This window comes from Coregonus lavaretus (assembly GCF_964263955.1).
Source record: "Coregonus lavaretus genome assembly, chromosome: 8".
NCBI classification, from domain to species: Eukaryota; Metazoa; Chordata; class Actinopteri; order Salmoniformes; family Salmonidae; genus Coregonus; species Coregonus lavaretus.
In genome coordinates, this window is record NC_139995.1 from 43,984,971 (window position 1) to 44,003,686 (window position 18,716).

Below are 18,716 nucleotides of genomic sequence, written 5' to 3' on the forward strand. Positions count from 1 at the left end.
ATAGGAAGCCGAATCTATATTTAACTTTTGATTGGAGATGCTTAATGTGAGTCTGGAAAGAGAGTTTACGGTCTAACCAGACACCTAGTTATTTGTAGTTGTCCACATATTCTAAGTCAGACCCGCCGAGAGTAGTGATTCTAGTCGTGCGGGCGGGTGCAAGCAGCGTTCGATTGAAGAGCATGCAATTAGTTTTACTAGCGTTTAAGAGCAGTTGGAGGCTATGGAAGGAGTGTTGTATGGCATTGAAGCTCGTTCGGAGGTTTGTTAACACATTGTCCAATGAAGGGCCAGATGTATTCAAAATGGTGTCGTCTGCATAGAGGTGGATCTGAGAGTCACCAGCAGCAAGAGCGACATCATTGATATACACAGAGAATATAGTCGGCCCGAGAATTGAACCCTGTGGCACCCCCATAGAGACTGCCAGAGGTCCAGACAACAGGCCCTCCGATTTGACACATTGAACTCTATCTGAGAAGTAGTTGGTGAACCAGGCGAGGCAGTCATTTGAGAAACCAAGGCTATGTATTCTGCCAATAAGAATGTGGTGATTGACAGAGTCGAAAGCCTTGGCCAGGTCGATGAAGACGGCTGCACAGTACTGTCTTTTATCGATCGCGGTTATTATATCGTTTAGGACCTTGAGCGTGGCTGAGGTGCACCCATGACCAGCTCGGAAACCAGATTGCATAGCGGAGAAGGTACGGTGGGATTCGAAATGGTCGGTGATCTGTTTGTTAACTTGGCTTTCAAATACTTTCGAAAGGCAGGGCAGGATGGATATAGGTCTGTAACAGTTTGAATCTAGAGTGTCACCCCCTTTGAAGAGGGTAGGTTGTCCATCGAAGGAGTTTAAATAAAGAGCCGGGTTATTTGAATGACGTTCAAGGTAAAGAGAGAGCAGACTTGTGTATATATTGTGTCCTGGTTAGGAGTGATCTGCTATTTAGTTGTTGCTTGTCGTTTCTTTCTGACATTTGTGACCTTATTCCACTGTCCTGAAAGCTAGCTTCTGATGCAAGCAGGGCTAGGTTGGAGCATATGGTCTACTTTAGATTTTAAAACCAGAAATGTTGGTGATAACTAGCTAGCTAACGTTAAGCTACTGTGTTATGCAATGTTTTCACATCACATTACTTTAAGTAAGTAGCTATCTAAGCAAAGCTTGACTGTACTGTTATCAATTACATACACACACACACACTAGATAAGGGCGTTTGCTAAATGACTAAAATGTGTTGTAACGAAGCTTGCCAGTCATTTCCATATTTCCTCCTTTCCCATATCTGTGCAGCTAAACTGATTGTGATGGAGCTGCCCAATTACAGCAGGCTGCTGATGCAGCAGCTCCGCGCCCTGAGGAAGGAGGATCAGTTCTGAGACTGCTCTATCCGCAGCAGTGGCTGAGAGCACTGCAGACCTGGGACGATATCTCCACTGAGGAGAGACAGGTGAGACTTTGGCATGACTGGAAGACAGTGGTCTATAATATGACAGAGCACACAAATCAACACAACACTCCAGTCCTTAAAGTGTGTGTGTCAATCACTGTGTGTGTGAACCATTCTTCCTCCACAGCGTTTACAGCATTATTCTATCTATCTCAGGTGATACTGTCGTGCTGTGAGGGAGATCCCGGCGGTCCTGCTGTGTTCCAGAGGCTCCAGAACAGAGTGAGTAACCCCAATTTGGCAACCCTGCTGCAGGAGCACACTCTGAAAGGAGAGAACAGCAGACAGGGAGCTAAAGGTACAGAGTAGGGGAAATAAGGACAGCAGCATGGTTGCCAGTCTGTTTCAGCTTTAGTCAACATGTTCGGCAAGACAACAACAACAACAACTGAGGTTGACTTGAGTGTGTTTGTATGATCCATCCATCTTTGTTGTGTTTGGACTTGTCTAGACCCTTTTCAGCCAACAGATTAATGATCAATCAACTCATCAATTATTTACTGCATTGATACACAGGCTCCGAGGCAGGAAGAAGGAGATGAAGGAGAAGAGGAGGAGGATAACAAAGAGGAAGATAAGAATGAAGGAGAAGAAAGGAAGAGGAAGAGTAGATCCAAGGTTAAGCAATCCCCCCCCTCCCATCCGTACTCATGTCACTGGTGCAGTAAGGCCTTTACCTACAAGTGTTGTATAATGGCCCACACCAAGCACTGCACCATGTCCCAGGAGGCCATGCTGCAGTGCCCTGAGTGCCCAGAGGATCTGCCCACTTTGCAGGCGCTGCAGCTCCACCCGCAACAAGGCACACCCAGAGTCCAAAGCCGCCAAGAAGAAACGGCCGCAGGTGTCCTGTGATATGTGTGGCAGGACCTTCGCTCACCACTCAGGTAAGTTTGCCTGATCAGGGCTGCGAATGTTTTGTGTTGGTGTAGAGGTTCTGTGTATTTAAACACTTTACATTGAAGGGGATTAACTCACCATCTTACCCATTACTCATGTATAGCAGGACTACCAGGTCTTAACCATTCTGCAGGAATACCTGGTGTGATATAAGTGTCTGAAGTTTCATTGACTCAGTGTGTGAATTCCTGCAGGTATGCTGTAACACAAGCGCACAGAGCACTTCGAGGAGAAGCCATTTGCGTGTGAGGAGTGCGGGGCCAACTCGTTCCTGAAGAACCACATGCGACTGCACACTGGAGAGTAGCCTTACCACTACAAAAACTGTGACATGAGCTTCAGTCTGGCTGCCGATCTTGCCTACCACACCAAGAAGAAACACTCAGAGGGTAGGACACACTCACAGACTGAGTCACTCACTAGCACCAGATTGAAGAGCTGTAACAGCTCTCAAATCTCAGGATATACAAAGCAAGACAGTTTCTCAAAAAAACTCAAACAAATGTGTTTGTGTAATGTGTGGGTTTTTAGGTAAAATGTATTTGTGTCAGTACTGCGAGGCTCTGTTTGCCCAGTCAATTGAGCTGACGCGTCACGTGAGCACACAGCGGAGACAAACCGTACGTGTGCAGGGAGTGTGGCAAAGTCTTCAGCCAGGCCAACGGGCTCTCTGCTCACCTACAGACCTCTCACATACTCCTTTTTATACTCCTACAAAGACAGATTTATTTCTAAGTTAGAAACGACACAGAGAACATTTTTTTCATTTCTCTCAATCGGTCTTCGTTTTCACCCTCCTCTCTCACTCCCCTCTTCCCTCCTCTCTCTCACTCTCTCTCTCTCTCTCCCCTCTTCCCTCCTCTCTCTCTCTCTCTCTCTCTCTCTCTCTCTCCTCTTCCCTCCTCTCTCTTTTCCTCTTCCCTCCTCTCTCTCTCTCCTCTCTCTCTCTCTCTCTCCTCTTCCCTCCTCTCTCTCTCTCCTCTTCCCTCCTCTCTCTCTCTCTCTCTCTCTCTCTCTCTCTCTCTCTCTCTCTCTCTCTCTCTCTCTCTCTCCCCTCTTCCCTCCTCTCTCTCTCTCTCCTATCTCTCTCTCTCTCTCCCCTCCTATCTCTCTCTCTCTCCCCTCCTCTCTCTCTCTCTCCTCCTCTCTCTCTCCCCTCTTCCCTCCTCTCTCTCTCTCTCCTCTTCCCTCCTCTATCTCACTCTCCTCTTCCCTCCTCTCTCTCACTCTCTCTCTCTCTCTCTCCCCTCTTCCCTCCTCTCTCTCTCTCTCCTCTTCCCTCCTCTATCTCACTCTCCTCTTCCCTCCTCTCTCTCACTCTCTCTCTCCCCTCTTCCCTCCTCTCTCTCTCTCTCCTCTTCCCTCCTCTCTCTCTCTCTCACTCTCCTCTTTCCTCCTCTCTCTCACTCTCCTCTTCCCTCCTCTCTCTCACTCAATCTTTCTCAAACACACATTGGCCTATAGCACACACACCTTTATTTTCATGCTTTACTATTAAAGGATGAGTTGGTAAAGCATGGCGCTTGCAACGCAAGGATAATGGGTTCAATTCCCGGGACCACCCATATGTAAAATGTATTTTTCTTTTATTTAACTAGGCAAGTCAGTTAAGAACCAATTCTTATTTACAATGATGGCCTACCCCGGCCAAACCCTCCCCTAACCCGGACGACACTGGGCCAATTGTGCACCGCCCTTTGGGACTGTAGTGATACATCCTGGGATCGAACCCGGGTCTGTAGTGACGCCTTACACCGCTGCGCCGCTCAGGATCCCAAAATCCATCAGGATCCAAATGTATGCACGCATGACTTAAAGTTGCTTTGGATAAAAGTGTCTGCTAAGTGGCATATACTATATATTACTTATTATATCTCTCTGTCCACAGCAAATGTCGAGGCTGTGGTACCATAACCGTACTAACCACCCGGAGGTGTTTGCAGGACAGACCCACCGACAGGGGAGAGACCCAGGAAAGGCCCATGCTTCCAGGCCTAGCCTGTCCATGCTATTGCATTACAACCACCCCCATTATTAGCTTGGGCACACAACTGCCGTAATATCTTATTTTTTGTTATTCTCAAATTAGTGTTGTGCATCCCTGTTGTAAGGAATATACTATTTTTGGATTTCATCTCAAATAATGTATTTGTATTTTGTGTATTATGGATTCCTTTCATTCCCTTGTGCCTCCTAAAGGCATGTTTGATTCTGACGGGCTGCTGGTGGGGAATCCAGACCTGCCATCAGGTAAAAGCTGTGAGGATGTAATACTGCTATACTCCTAACATACAGTTCAATCTGTCTGTGGCCGTGTCTGCTCTGTGTGCATGTGTATTGAGCTCCTCTCCCCTGTATCCTCTGACTCCTCAGTGGTGAAGTGCCTGTACTGCCCAGCCCTCTTCCCCTGCGAGCCTGAAATGTAGGAGCATGCCAGCACCGAGCATTTCAGCCAGGAGGGGGCAGCATTCGGCTGCTCTCTCTGCCCGCTGGTCTGCCCCTGCCAGCTGCAGCTCCAGAAGCCCTTCCTCTCCTGCCACATAGGGACGATAGAGGAGCAGGAGCAGACCACCTCCCAGACGGTAAGGCTACATCCTAAGTCAATCCCTAAACTCTACCCCCTTTGCACTTCCGAAGGGATTGAATAGGGGTAATGGCTCCATCTATCCCTCTGATAGACTAAGTATAATTCTTCACCATATAGAGCCCCACAGTGGAGGTTTCATAATACCCATAAAACCCAGTGGTCAACCAGGGAAATGGTTCTAATCGTTTTTCCACCATTCATTTTTCTCATAGAGGACTTTAGAAACACTTAAAATAATGTCTGTGTTTCGTGTAGGCTTACCCTGGTGTAACGTTTTGATAACCGTGTAAATTTCTCTCGGACAAGGTGACTTTTATCAATATATTCGGCTCTATTTACTCTCAGATTCGAAAATGCTAATTGGCATCAAAGTAGACATCATGCAAAACCACAAATCCTTGCAAGCTCCTGCACATCATCTCTAGCTGACACCTTTGCTAGCATGTATTGTATCAATTTAAACTTGCACAAGACAGTTCACAGAATTGCCCATTTAAAGAAATGTAGCCAATTTATTCATTACTACATTAAACTAACATTAGATAGTTTATTCTTTTTTTTTTTTTTTTTTTTAGGGGGAATCCAGAGATTCTTAGCTTTGCCTCGATTCGGCAGTCTCGTCCAGAACATCATGGCATTCGTTGTTCTTTATGATAGCCACATTAGCAGCTAATCAGTATTTCATTTTTGGGGTGTAAATACAGGCGAATATATTGATAAAAGTCACCTTGTCCGAGAGAGATTTACACGGTTATCAAAACGTCACGCCAGGGTAAGCCTACACGAAACATTTCCCTATTTGACCGCTAGGTTTTATGGGTATTATGACTCATACTGTGGGACTCTATTGCGTATAATGTCCAAAGCAACTTACAGTCAAACGTGTATATATTTTTTTACATATGGGTGGTTCCAGGAATCGAACGCACTATCCTTGTGCTGCATGCGCCATGCTCTACCAACTGCACTACAGAGGACTACAACACCTATCCAATCCTGTCAGATCTACACTATTGAATAGAGGTTGGGACGACGGGGGGTGGCTTTGGCTCTAGGCACTCCTATATGTTTTCTCCTATCTCATACAGTATATCTATGTTAGTAACTATGGCAAGACAGTGAAATGTGATTGACATTTCATTCCTCCTATCAGGTGATTGAGACAGAGGAGGACACTGCTGGTGGGGCGGAACAAGTGATCTCTGTGGACCAATCCCAGCAAGTGTTTGTTGCTCTGGGAGACGCGGAGGATGGTCTCTCAAGTGTAACCGGTGTGAAATGGCTAGCTAGTTAGCGGTGCGCGCTAGTAGCATTTCAATCGGTGACATCACTCGCTCTGAGACCTTGAAGTAGTTGTTTCCCTAGCTCTGCAAGGGCCGCGGCTTTTGTGGAGCGACAGGTAACGGTGCTTCGAGGGTGACTGTTGTCGATGTGTGCAGAGGGTCCCTGGTTCAAGCCCAGGTAGGGGCGAGGAGAGGGACGGAAGCAACACTGTTACACAAGCATGGAGGTGATGGTGGTCAACATGGAGGACCTGCTGAACGGAACCGTCACCTTTATATGTGGAGATGACCAGTTACCTCTGACCCCTGGTCTCTACTTCCTGGAGAAAGAGGAACTGTCCTAGCAATAGTGGCAGCTTGGAATGAATGAAACAAACTTGTTCTACACCAAGTGACACTGGCAATGCCACTGGCTTTGTATCCTGTAAGAGCTGTAAATATTGAGATGAAGGTGTGTACACTTATACACTAAGCGACAAATCGTAACCATTGAACCCTCAGGATAGTCTTTTTATTAATAATCAGTCACTGTGTTATTATTGCCCTATGTAGAGCTGTGTATGAATCTTTCTGTATTTATTTCCTTTAGAACTGGGGTGTGAAGGTTTGCTATGAGTGTTGTACACAGTTGTTTGATCAATCTGTGAAATCCAGCACCGTATGACAGTTTTATTTAAACACTATACATTCCAGAATCCAAAATCTTTATCCCAAATAATTGTTACCTACAGTAGAATTATTCCTCAAACAAATAATGGGATTGAAGGTTTTTATTGAGACAACACATCAGCAGGTTCACAGCAACCTTGGAGTTCTGTCAATGGCCGCGAGCTTACGTGAATGGTTCCCTACACAGAATCATAGCGCAGTGTACATACGAGGCTTATTGTGAGGAGGTATTGATGTATGTGCCTCCTTAAAACGACCCCAGATTACTGATCATGAATAAATACTCAGCTTATTCAATGAACACACTTGAGGTCGATGTTGCCCTCAAACACAGATCACTTCTTCCTACGCTAATAAGCAGAGTTTGAAGGTCATAGCCCTGAGTAGAACAGCCTACCTACATTCACCAGGTGCTCATTTCAAACATTGAAGAAATTGTACTGTGAACTTGTTACATTTGGAAAATAAATATATTCTGCAAGTATACATACAGTGTGTCAATTCTCCTGGTCCCCTCAACTCAAACATGACAGACTCATACCATATAACTATTAGAGCATATAGTCAAACTGAAAGACCACCTTAGAAACTCAATTCAGCCACACTCCTAGTCAGTATACGCAACAAGCCTTGTGTTAGTTAAAATGAGGACAGAAGCAGAATTTAAAAAGGGAGTTGCATTGGTTTTGCAGGCAAGTCAAGCGGAGAAGAGATTTTAGTAGTTCATCAAGGAACTGGGTTTCACAACACGGGTACCAAATGCCATTTTATTAGCCCTACACCAAATAACTTTAGCTACTGCTTGCGAACTTTGACCTACATCAGTGGTATTCAACTCTTACCATATGAGATCTGGAGCCTGCTGGTCTTCTGTTCTACCTGATAATTAATTGTGCCCACCTGATTTTCTCATGTCTAAATCAGTCCCTGATTACAGGGGAACAATTTAAATAAAAAACTCAGTGGAACTGGCTTCGAGGTCCAGAGTTGAGTTTGAGGGACCTACATTATATAGCATAGCAGGGAATACACACAGAGGTCTCGGTGGTCGCTGAATACAAAATTAAGAACCATCTCCCTTACTCCTGCCACTGCAGGGAAGATGTGAAGACCTGATGAATAAAAAACAGGCAACTCCTTAACATTTTGTTTGATTATGGTCTCTTATACTATATTATTCCCTTTTCGTGTGTAGTTTTACTTATTTACACTTTATCAAGTATAGAAATGGTCCAAATGGACCAACAACATGCTGGTATTTGGTCACCATTTCTTTAAATAGATAAAGGTAAATTGATCATTGTATTTTGACGGTTTGTTACATGTTTCTACCTACTGAATAAGACTGGGAGAAGTTTAGGCATCGTGCTGGTACATCCAATAGGCCTTTGTGCGCCAGGGGTTTCAAACAAAGAGACACCTCCTCACTTGGAAAAAGCTAATAGCTTCCAGTGTCAATGAAACTGCCACAAGCCACACACACTTTTCCCATTGACTCGGACAAGACAACCAGCACGGGTTAAACATACATGGGTTAAAAAAACAGACATGCAACTTTTGAAACGTGTCACTGAGGCTAATGTTCAGTAACATAAGCTGACTGACAACACACAGAAAAATCATAAATAGAACATATAAAGCAAACCGCAAGCCAAAACCGGCCCGATTTTTTTGTGGGGGGTATTTTAGTTTTAGGTTAAAAAAAATACTAATATCACCAGGAATTCAGCTAAAAATTAGTTTAATTTAGGAAATCTGTTCCCATGTATTCCCACAAAAAAAAGAAAGATATGTGATCGTGTCTCAATGTAATCGAGGTATGAAATGATTGTTATTTTCAAATACAATCTCTTTTTGGTCAATTTGCAGTGTTCAAATTATCATAATTATGTTCCGCCCCCCCGACAATTTGCTCCGACAAAAAACATTCAGCGGCTCAATCTAGTTGCCGACCCCTGATAAAAATAGTTGGTAAAATACACATCCACATAGCAGCTCTGCTCACAACCACACATTCAGGTTGATACACAGTAGTAAAGTAGGTACTGTATTCCCTTCAACCATCCAGATACAGTATATAGTGTCTCATAGACATTGTTCGCTGGATAAAATGTGCAGTAGCGTCTGGAGAAAAAGATGAAGCAAAGGAGACGACTTCAGTTACAGTGGGGGAAAAAAGTATTTAGTCAGCCACCAATTGTGCAAGTTCTCGCACTTAAAAAGATGAGAGAGGCCTGTAATTTTCATCATAGGTACATGTCAACTATGACAGACAAATTGAGATTTTTTTTCTCCAGAAAATCACATTGTAGGATTTTTAATGAATTTATTTGCAAATTATGGTGGAAAATAAGTATTTGGTCACCTACAAACAAGCAAGATTTCTGGCTCTCACAGACCTATAACTTCTTCTTTAAGAGGCTCCTCTGTCCTCCACTCATTACCTGTATTAATGGCACCTGTTTGAACTTGTTATCAGTATAAAAGACACCTGTCCACAACCTCAAACAGTCACACTCCAAACTCCACTATGGCCAAGACCAAAGAGCTGTCAAAGGACACCAGAAACAAAATTGTAGACCTGCACCAGGCTGGGAAGACTGGATCTGCAATAGGTAAGCAGCTTGGTTTGAAGAAATCAACTGTGGGAGCAATTATTAGGAAATGGAAGACATTCAAGACCACTGATAATCTCCCTCGATCTGGGGCTCCACGCAAGATCTCACCCCATGGGGTCAAAATGATCAAAAGAACGGTGAGGAAAAATCCCAGAACCACACAGGGGGACCTAGTGAATGACCTGCAGAGAGCTGGGACCAAAGTAACAAAGCCTACCATCAGTAACACACTATGCCGCCAGGGACTCAAATCCTGCAGTGCCAGACGTGTCCCCCTGCTTAAGCCAGTACATGTCCAGGCCCGTCTGAAGTTTGCTAGAGTGCATTTGGATGATCCAGAAGAGGATTGGGAGAATGTCATATGGTCAGATGAAACCAAAATAGAACTTTTTGGTAAAAACTCAACTCGTCGTGTTTGGAGGACAAAGAATGCTGAGTTGCATCCAAAGAACACCATACCTACTGTGAAGCATGGGGGTGGAAACATCATGCTTTGGGGCTGTTTTCCTGCAAAGGGACCAGGATGACTGATCCGTGTAAAGGAAAGAATGAATGGGGCCATGTATCGTGAGATTTTGAGTGAAAACCTCCTTCCATCAGCAAGGGCATTGAAGATGAAACGTGGCTGGGTCTTTCAGCATGACAATGATCCCAAACACATCGCTCGGGCAACGAAGGAGTGGCTTCGTAAGAAGCATTTCAAGGTCCTGGAGTGGCATAGCCAGTCTCCAGATCTCAACCCCATAGAAAATCTTTGGAGGGAGTTGAAAGTCCGTGTTGCCCCCCCCCCCCCCATACAATCTATACTCCACCTTCCCCAAGTAACTGTTCTTCTCTATTAAGTACCAATAGAAGTAGCTGATCCCAACGGCTACATGGACACTGATAAGACAATTCAAAGGGGGAAATATAGCATGTGTGTCAATAACTGTTCCATGGATGTGTGTGCATATAAATGTGTGTGTGGGGAGGGTGAATATGATTATGTGTAGGAGGGCGGAGAGAATGGGTGTGTGGATGCATAGGGTATAGGTTGTATGTGAATGAATGAGAATGGATGAGTATGTCAATGTATGGTTATAGGTGAGAGTGGAGATGGGCTCTATCTGAGGGATCAGGAGGGGGGAGCTGGGAGGACATCAGACACTTCCCTGAAGTATGTGTGGTGCCTCTTCACTCATATCACTTCGGTCTTTCGGTGGACCCACACTCCCCAAGTAGAGCCCCACCAGCCACTATAGTTTAATTTAATTCACAAGGTATTATAAACTGACCACAGTATTTAAAGATGCACTATGTAGAAATCGCTCCGCCATTTCCTGGTTGCTAAAATTCGAATAGTTTGCCTAATTTCAGTTTATGTAACAAAACAAGCAAGTATAGTGTAGAGAATAACTGTACCATCTAAACCGCTGTTAAATATATTTTCCATAACCAAACATATTGTATTTTCAGTTTTGTACACCAGCTTCAAACAGCTGAAAGTAAAAGAAGCAAAAACTAAACTTAAATACGGGAAGCATAGAAATAGAGCACATAGAACATTCTACTGCTTCTTAGACTTGCTTTCAATGAAAACGATAGATCTATAACTCACATTTCTGTACATTTATTAAAGTTACATATTGCAGCTTTAAGTGGCAGGCTTTCTCCAATGTCTTTACAATGACATAATCCACAGTCTTTTGGTACATTAGGAGACGAGTTGGAGTTTATAAGCCCTAAAAAGGCACAGTGCCTCAAAGTACAAAGAAGTACTTGCTTTATGTTTCTTGTGTGTTCTCTGTTAAACGTTTGCTCAGCCTGCATGTTCACACGTTCTATATCACTGGAGATAGATGCGGTGGAGATAGATGCGGTGGGAACGTGTGGGTCTGGGCAGGTGTGATGTCGTTGATGTTTGTGTGCGTCTGTTTTCTTTCGTCTGTATATAAAAAAAAATAATAATATGCCATTTAGCTGACGCTTTTATCCAAAGCGACTTACAGTCATGTGTGCATACATTTTTACGTATGGGTGGTCCCGGGGATCGAACCCACTACCCTGGCGCTACAAGCGCCATGCTCTACCAATTGAGCTACAGAGGACCATATATATCTATATTGTTTAAAAAAATAAATGTAATCATACAAAACATAAAGACACTTTATGTTGGTTTTTCCTATATTTTGGCAGTTACCTGTATGTCTGACTGTGTCTATCTTTTAAGACACCTAGTATGTATGTCTGTGTCTATTGGCTACTGTATGTACTGTTCTCTACTGTATGTGCGAGTCTACATCCTATCTCAGGTGGTGATCTTCTTGCGTGGCAGGTAGGCGTTAGTGATCTGGTTCATGACCACCAGGGCTGGGAACAGGGGCAGCAGCAGGAAGCCGTACCACACCACCCCCTTCACCGTGGCCTGGAACCAGTCCGAAAACATGGCTGACACCACGGTCACAGTCGCCAGCAGGTACACCACCAGGCCACAGGTGGCGTGGTAGAGCTTGAGCCGCGGCGGGGACAGCTTGAGCAGCTTGGGGAAGAGGAGGCAGATGCCGCAGGCGGCCTGGAGGGCAGTGGCAGCCAGGGTGCCAACACCCAACAGGCTGTGCCAGGTGGCCAGGTGGGGGCACTCTGACACGTTCTTGCTGGCCACCATGAAGCCCATGCCGGTAGCTGCAGCCAATAGGACCAGGGCCTGGATGAACCAGTGCAGACGGGCTTTACCCTTCTGGGCCTTGAAGCAGAATGGAGTCCCATCGGGAGAGAAGAGGAGGATCCCCTCGGTCAGGCACAGGAGGTACTGAGAGAAGAGAGGGGGAAGACAATCAAAGGATAATCAGAGGGTTAAGAATTGAAGGAGAGGATGAGAGATTAAATCACCCTTAAACTTTGAATTTTTTCACTCTGATGTTACCTCAAGCTGTTTATGTATGTGTGAAAGGGAGGGAGAGAGAGGGAGACATTTGTTGTGCATCTCTGTAGGGTCAGGAGTTCATGCTAAGAATAAGCCACTAAGAGACAGAGGACGACTGGATAACGCACAGACAGAGGCTTTAACACCGAGAGACAATGGACAGTGTTGTTACGTACAGCACCAGTCAAAAGTTTGGACACACCTACTCATTCCAAGGTTTTTCTTTATTTTTTACTATTTTCTACATTGTAGAATAGTAGTGAAAACATCAAAACTATGAAATAACACATATGGAATCATGTAGTAACCAAAAAAAGTGTTAAACAAATCAAAATACATTTTATATTTGAGATTCTTCAAATAGCCACCCATTGCCTTGATGACAGCTTTGCACACGCTTGGCATTCTCTCAACCATCTTCACTTGGAATGCTGATCCAACAGTCTTTTCCTTCACTCCGAGGTCCGACTAATCCCAAACCATCACAATTGGGTTGAGGTCGGGGGATTGTGGAGGCCAGGTCATCTGATGCAGCACTCCATCACTCTCCTTCTTGGTAAAATAGCCTTTACACAGCCTGGAGGTGTGTTGGGTCATTGTCCTGTTGAAAAACAAATGATAGTCCCACTAAGTCCAAACCAGATGGGATGGCATATCGCTGCAGAATGCTGTGGTAGCCATGCTGGTTAAGTGTGCCTTGAATACTAAATAAACCACAGACAGTGTCACCAGCAAAGCATCCCAACACCATAACACCTCCTCCTCAATGCTTTACGGTGGGAAATACACATGCAGAGATCATCCGTTCACCCACACAGTGTCTCACAAAGCCACAGCGGTTGGAACCAAAAATCTCAAATTTGGACTCTAGACCAAAGGACACATTTCCACCGGTCTAATGTCCATTGCTGGTGTTTCTTGGCCCAAGCAAGTCTCTTCTTCTTATTGGTGTCCTTTAGAAGTGGTTTCTTTTTACAGCAATTCGACCTTGAAGGCCTGATTCACACAGTCTCCACTGAACAGTTGATGTTGAGATGTGTCTGTTACTTGAAACTCTGTGAAGCATTTAATTGGGCTGCAATTTCTGAGGCTGGTAACTCTAATGAACTTATCCTCTTGCAGCAGAGGTAACTCTGGGTCTTCCATTCCTGTGGCGGTCCTCATGAGAGCCAGTTTCATCATAGCGCTTGATGGTTTTTGCAACTGCACTTGAAGAAACTTTCAAAATTCTTGAAATGTTCCATATTGACTGACCTTCATGTCTTAAAGTAATGATGGACTGTTGTTTCTCTTTGCTTATTTGAGCTGTTGTTGCCATAATATGGACTTGGTCTTTTACCAAATAGGGCTATCTTCTGTATACCCCCCCTACCTTGTCACAACACAACTGATTGGCTCAAACGCATTAAGTTAAATTCCACAAATTAACTCTTTATTTATTTATTGATTTCACCTTTATTTAACCACGTAAGCCAGTTGAGAATAAGTTCTCATTTACAACTGCGACCTGGCCAAGATAAAGCAAAGCAGTGCGATAAAAACAACAACACAGAGTTACATATGGGGTAAACAAAACATAAAGTCAAAAATACAACAGAAAATATATATACAGTGTGTGCGAATGTAGTAAGTTATGGAGGTAAGGCAATAAATAGGTCATAGTGCAAAATAGTTACAATTTCGTATTAACACTGGAATGATAGATGTGCAAAAGATGATGTGCAAATAGAGATACTGGGGTGCAAATGAGTAAAATAAATAACAATATGGGGATGAGGTAGTTTCAGAATGGCTGTGTACAGGTGCAGTGATCGGTAAGCTGCTCTGACAACTGACACTTAAGGTTAGTGAGGGAGATAAGAGTCTCCAGCTTCAGAGATTTTTGCAGTTCGTTCCAGTCATTGGCAGCAGAGAACTGGAAGGAATGGCAGCCAAAGGAGGTGTTGGCTTTGGGGATGACCAGTGAGATATACCTGCTGGAGCGCAGACTATGGGTGGGTGTTGCTATGGTGACCAGTGAGCTAAGATAAGACAGGGATTTGCCTAGCAGTGATTTATAGATGACCTGGAGCCAGTGGGTTTGGCAACGAATATGCAGTGAGGGCCAGCCAACAAGAGCGTACAGGTCACAATGGTGGGTAGTATATGGGGCTTTGGTGACAAAACGGATGGCACTGTGATAGACTACATCCAATTTGACATCACCGAAGTCAAGGATCGGTAGGATAGTCAGTTTTACGAGGGCATGTTTGGCAGCATGAGTGAAGGAGGCTTTGTTGCGAAATAGGAAGCATATTCTAGATCTAACTTTGGATTGGAGATGCTTAATGTGAGTCTGGAAGGAGAGTTTACAGTCTATCCAGACACCTAGGTATTTGTAGTTGTCCACATACTCTAAGTCAGACCCGCCGAGAGTAGTGATTCTAGTCGGGCGGGCAGGTGCAAGCAGCGTTCGGTTGAAGAGCATGCATTTAGTTTTACTTGCGTTTAAGAGCAGTTGGAGGCTACGGAAGGAGTGTTGTAAATAAAATAAAATAAAATAAATAGGTCATTTAGCAGACGCTCCGACTTACAGGAGCAATTAGGGTTAAGTGCCTTGCTCAAGGGCACAGACAGATTTTTTACCTAGTCGGCTCGGGGATTAGAACCAGCGACCTTTCGGTTACTGGCACAACGCTCTTAACCACTAAGCTACCTGCCGCCCACACCTGTATGGCGTTGAAGTTCGTTTGGAGGTTTGTTAACACAGTGTCCAATGAAGGGCCAGATGTATACAAAATGGTGTCGTCTGCATAGAGGTGGATCCGAGCGTCACCAGCAGCAAGAGCGACATCATTGATATACACAGAGAATAGAGTCGGCCCGAGAATTGAACCCTGTGGCACCCCCATAGAGACTGCCAGAGGTCCAGACAACAGGCCCTCCGATTTGACACATTGTACTCTATCTGAGAAGTAGTTGGTGAACCAGGCAACAAGTATTATTTTTTTTGTACTAATGTTACTATTAGTACTCTCTAAAATGTACTTTAAGGAAAATGTTATATTTCTTTTTTATGTTTAGCTAATTTAAAAGTATGCAATAAGGTGTATAATAGCATAAACATGTCAAAAACAAATGTAAACATTAATAAACGCATTTCTATAGCTTTCAAAATATTTTTTTATTTATTTTAACAATGGAGGAGTACCAAGATGGCTGCTCCGTGGCTTCAATACAGCGCCCCGTCAGTCTTCCAGGGTTAAAAAATAAAATAATAATAATGTATGCACTCACTAAATGTAAGTCGCTGTGGATAAGAGCGTCTGCTAAATGACTAAAATGTAATGTAAGAATATAACTTATTAATGCCTCATGAGCTTAGTTCAACTGTCGTACCCCATAGTGCTCAAAATATAAGCTTGTTTCACTCCAATGTTTGTAAATAAAAGGTTCTACAGCTGCACCATCGAGAGCATCCTGACTGGTTGCATCACTGCCTGGTATGGCAACTGCTCGGCCTCTGACCGCAAGGCACTACAGAGGGTAGTGCGTACGGCCCAGTACATCACTGGGGCCAAGCTACCAGCCGGTGTCAGAGGAAGGCCCTAAAAATTGTCAACGACTCCAGCCACCCTAGTCATAGACCGTTCTCTCGGCTACCGCACAGCAAGTGGTACCGGAGCGCCAAGTCTAGGTCCAAAAGGCTTCTTAACAGCTTCTACCCCCAAGCCACAAGACTCCTGAACAGCTAATCCCCCTTTTACGCTGCTGCTACTCTCTGTTTATTATCTATGCATTGTCACTTTAACTCTACCTTCATGTACATATTACCTCAATTACCTCGACTAACCTGTGCCCCCGCACATTGACTCTGTACCGGTACCCCCTGTATGTCCCCTGTAGCTCAGTTGGTAGAGCATGGCGCTAGCAACGCCAGGGTTGTGGGTTCGTTTCCCACGGCGGGCCAGTATGAAAATGTATGCACTCACTAACTTTAAGTCGCTCTGGATATGAGCGTCTGCTAAATTACTATAAATGTAAAAAAATATATGTAGCCTTGATACTGTTATTTTACTGCTGCTCTTTAATTTTTTTAAATGTATCTATAAAACATTTTTACTTAACACTTATTTTTCTTAAAACTGCATTGTTGGTTAAGGGCTTCTAAGTAGGCATTTCACTGTAAGGTCTACACATGTTGTATTCGGCGCATGTGACAAATAAAATTGTATTTGTAAACAAATACTATCAAGTTACAATGGAACATCTCCTGGTAACATCATCAGCCCAGGGCTAAGGGTGTACTTCACCCCTCTGTTCCACACTGTTCTATCCATTATTAAAGAGACAGATAGAGAGAGGGGGATAGGAAAAAGAGAAGAGGAGAGAAAAGAGAGAAAGAAGGAGAGAGAGAAGTAGAGAGAGGTGGATGTATAATTCCTCCGCAGGCTCTCCGTGTCGGAGAGGCATGGCAGCGTACACATGTCGCAGCGGAAATAAGATGGTCGTAGAGCTTAATCTCCCACAGTGACATTACCTTACGTAAGACTAGAAGTAGCTGGTATTTTGGTATAGTGGCACACTACTGCCAGTGTTTGTCATGTTTATGTCATCAGGATCACTTACTGCGATAGACATACAAACAGGATGCCAGGAAAAGAGACCTGAAACACAGATGCATTGTTTAAATGTCAAAATGTAGGTTACTACTGCAGTCATCAACCCTAGTCCTTGGGATCAATGGTTTGCTGGTTTATGCTCCAGCCCAGCACCAGAGTAACACTCTAATAATTGATACTTGAGCAATACTTGAGGTGCTGGTCTGGAACAAAACCTTGCACCCACCAGTTCCCCAGGCCTGCAGGTTTTGTGCTTTATAAAGTTTAGGATGTCATGTCAATAGGCCAACAAATTACTGTTGTATGACGCCAGTAGTTGTAGTGACAGACAACATTAAGAAGAGAACTCACTTGTTCCAGGGCGGGACAGTAGTGAAATCAGCACAGTGAGACCCAAGGCAATGACATGGGCAGCGATCACGGCGACCCTCCGCATCCACACATGGAGCCAGAACTCGCTCATCCCCAGCCCCTCGCCAACCGGGCTGTACTCCACATCTGCCCGCATCTCCCCTCGGCGGCCGGCTACCTGAGAGCATTCATGCTGAGTGTACAATGACAAACCGGTGGTCTGTGTACAGTTGCAGATACATGGCGAACAGTAGAAGATTAATCTGGTCAGTTATTCTTCTTGAACTGTTGGCGCCAAGTCTACCTGTGACCGCGCTGGGGACTCTAGCGCTGCAACAATGTTTCAAATTGTATCACAAACAAACTGTTGACCAAAACAACACAAGAAAACGATGTCGCGAAACAATAGGCATGCAATCTCTCCAACGGATTAGTCGAAACACGACAGTAAATCGCCTCCCGTTTAAGAGATTATAAAACGGCAGTGTTTTCCTGTTCCGCACCTCCGTAAACAAAATCAAATTTCAAGCCGGCCGGTTTCATTCCGGGACATCCCGCAGATAAAACAGTTTAAGTCTAGCAGCTACTTTTAGTCCTGGGCACCTGCAATGATACTGTACTACTGCTGGTTCAAGTCGATCAGGTGGGTTCTTCAATCCACTTCCTGGGTAGGACCAATTGGTGGATGAGACATTTTACAGGTTTCCACTAGATAGAACAGCCACAAAGTCAAAATGGCTATATCGTAATAAATCATTAATGAAAACAAACTAAAATGAGGTTTTTGGTCTTCATTTGAGATTAAGGTTTGCATTGAGGTTAAGTTTAAAATAACATTTTAATAAGATCAAATGTAGAAATGGGCGGGGTTTATGACTGTGATAACTAGTGACGACCTTTTAGAGAGGATGGGGAAAAAACTGCGACGTCAGACCAAAAAAAATCACCTCAGATCAGGGAGATATCTCCAGCAGCACGAGCCGGTATCCTACCAGGAAGAGCGCGCATTGTCCTAATTGGACGCACTCGTTATAATACTTGTATAAAAAACGTAACGGTTAATATGAACGAGCATTAGTAAATATGTGTCTATACCATTTTAAAAAACACAACCTCTAACTCATTGCTCTTAAAAGGGAGTGGCCCCAATTGCATTAACATGGCATGAAGGAATGCGGTCCACGTGAGCGATGACATGCTACCTGAGCGCTCCTTGTCGCGCCTTGTCGAACCTTGACGCACAGGTGTGTAGGCTACCCAACCGGTCTGTCACTACTTAATATACTGGCGTCATACAACAGTAATTAGACAATACAGTGAGATAATTTCTCAGACTGCCATGCTTGTATAA

The 18,716-nt window shown here is 44.2% G+C and overlaps 1 protein-coding gene and 1 pseudogene across 2 annotated transcripts; one reads left to right on the forward strand and one right to left on the reverse strand.

The window, feature by feature from the left end:
* The first annotated feature begins 880 nt into the window (after window positions 1-880).
* Window positions 881-4,780, forward strand: LOC311134061 (zinc finger and BTB domain-containing protein 40-like; annotated as a pseudogene). Its single transcript has 9 exons — window positions 881-892; window positions 1,332-1,454; window positions 1,611-1,676; window positions 1,971-2,341; window positions 2,549-2,743; window positions 2,886-3,044; window positions 4,243-4,351; window positions 4,554-4,604; window positions 4,728-4,780. The product of its transcript is annotated as a zinc finger and BTB domain-containing protein 40-like (transcript).
* A 6,139-nt stretch (window positions 4,781-10,919) lies between these two features.
* On the reverse strand, window positions 10,920-18,208 carry LOC311134253 (putative transmembrane reductase CYB561D1). The gene is made up of 3 exons (XM_084167878.1): window positions 17,366-18,208; window positions 17,022-17,059; window positions 10,920-12,299 (listed from the first exon to the last, which is right to left on the reverse strand). Exons 1-3 carry the CDS (start codon window positions 17,520-17,522, stop codon window positions 11,799-11,801), a joined length of 696 nt encoding a protein of 231 aa, XP_084024004.1. The 5' UTR covers window positions 17,523-18,208; the 3' UTR covers window positions 10,920-11,798.
* Between the last annotated feature and the right edge of the window lie 508 nt (window positions 18,209-18,716).

Excerpts from the sequence above, each read along its gene's own strand:
- LOC311134253 (XM_084167878.1), bottom strand. The coding sequence starts at position 17,522 with ATGCGGGCAGATGTGGAGTACAGCCCGGTTGGCGAGGGGCTGGGGATG. Across the intron at positions 17,060-17,365 it reads ACTGTCCCGCCCTGGAACAA|GTCTCTTTTCCTGGCATCCT; the intron begins GTGAGTTCTCTT and ends TCTGTGTTTCAG. Across the intron at positions 12,300-17,021 it reads CTGTTTGTATGTCTATCGCA|TACCTCCTGTGCCTGACCGA; the intron begins GTAAGTGATCCT and ends CTCTTCTCTCAG.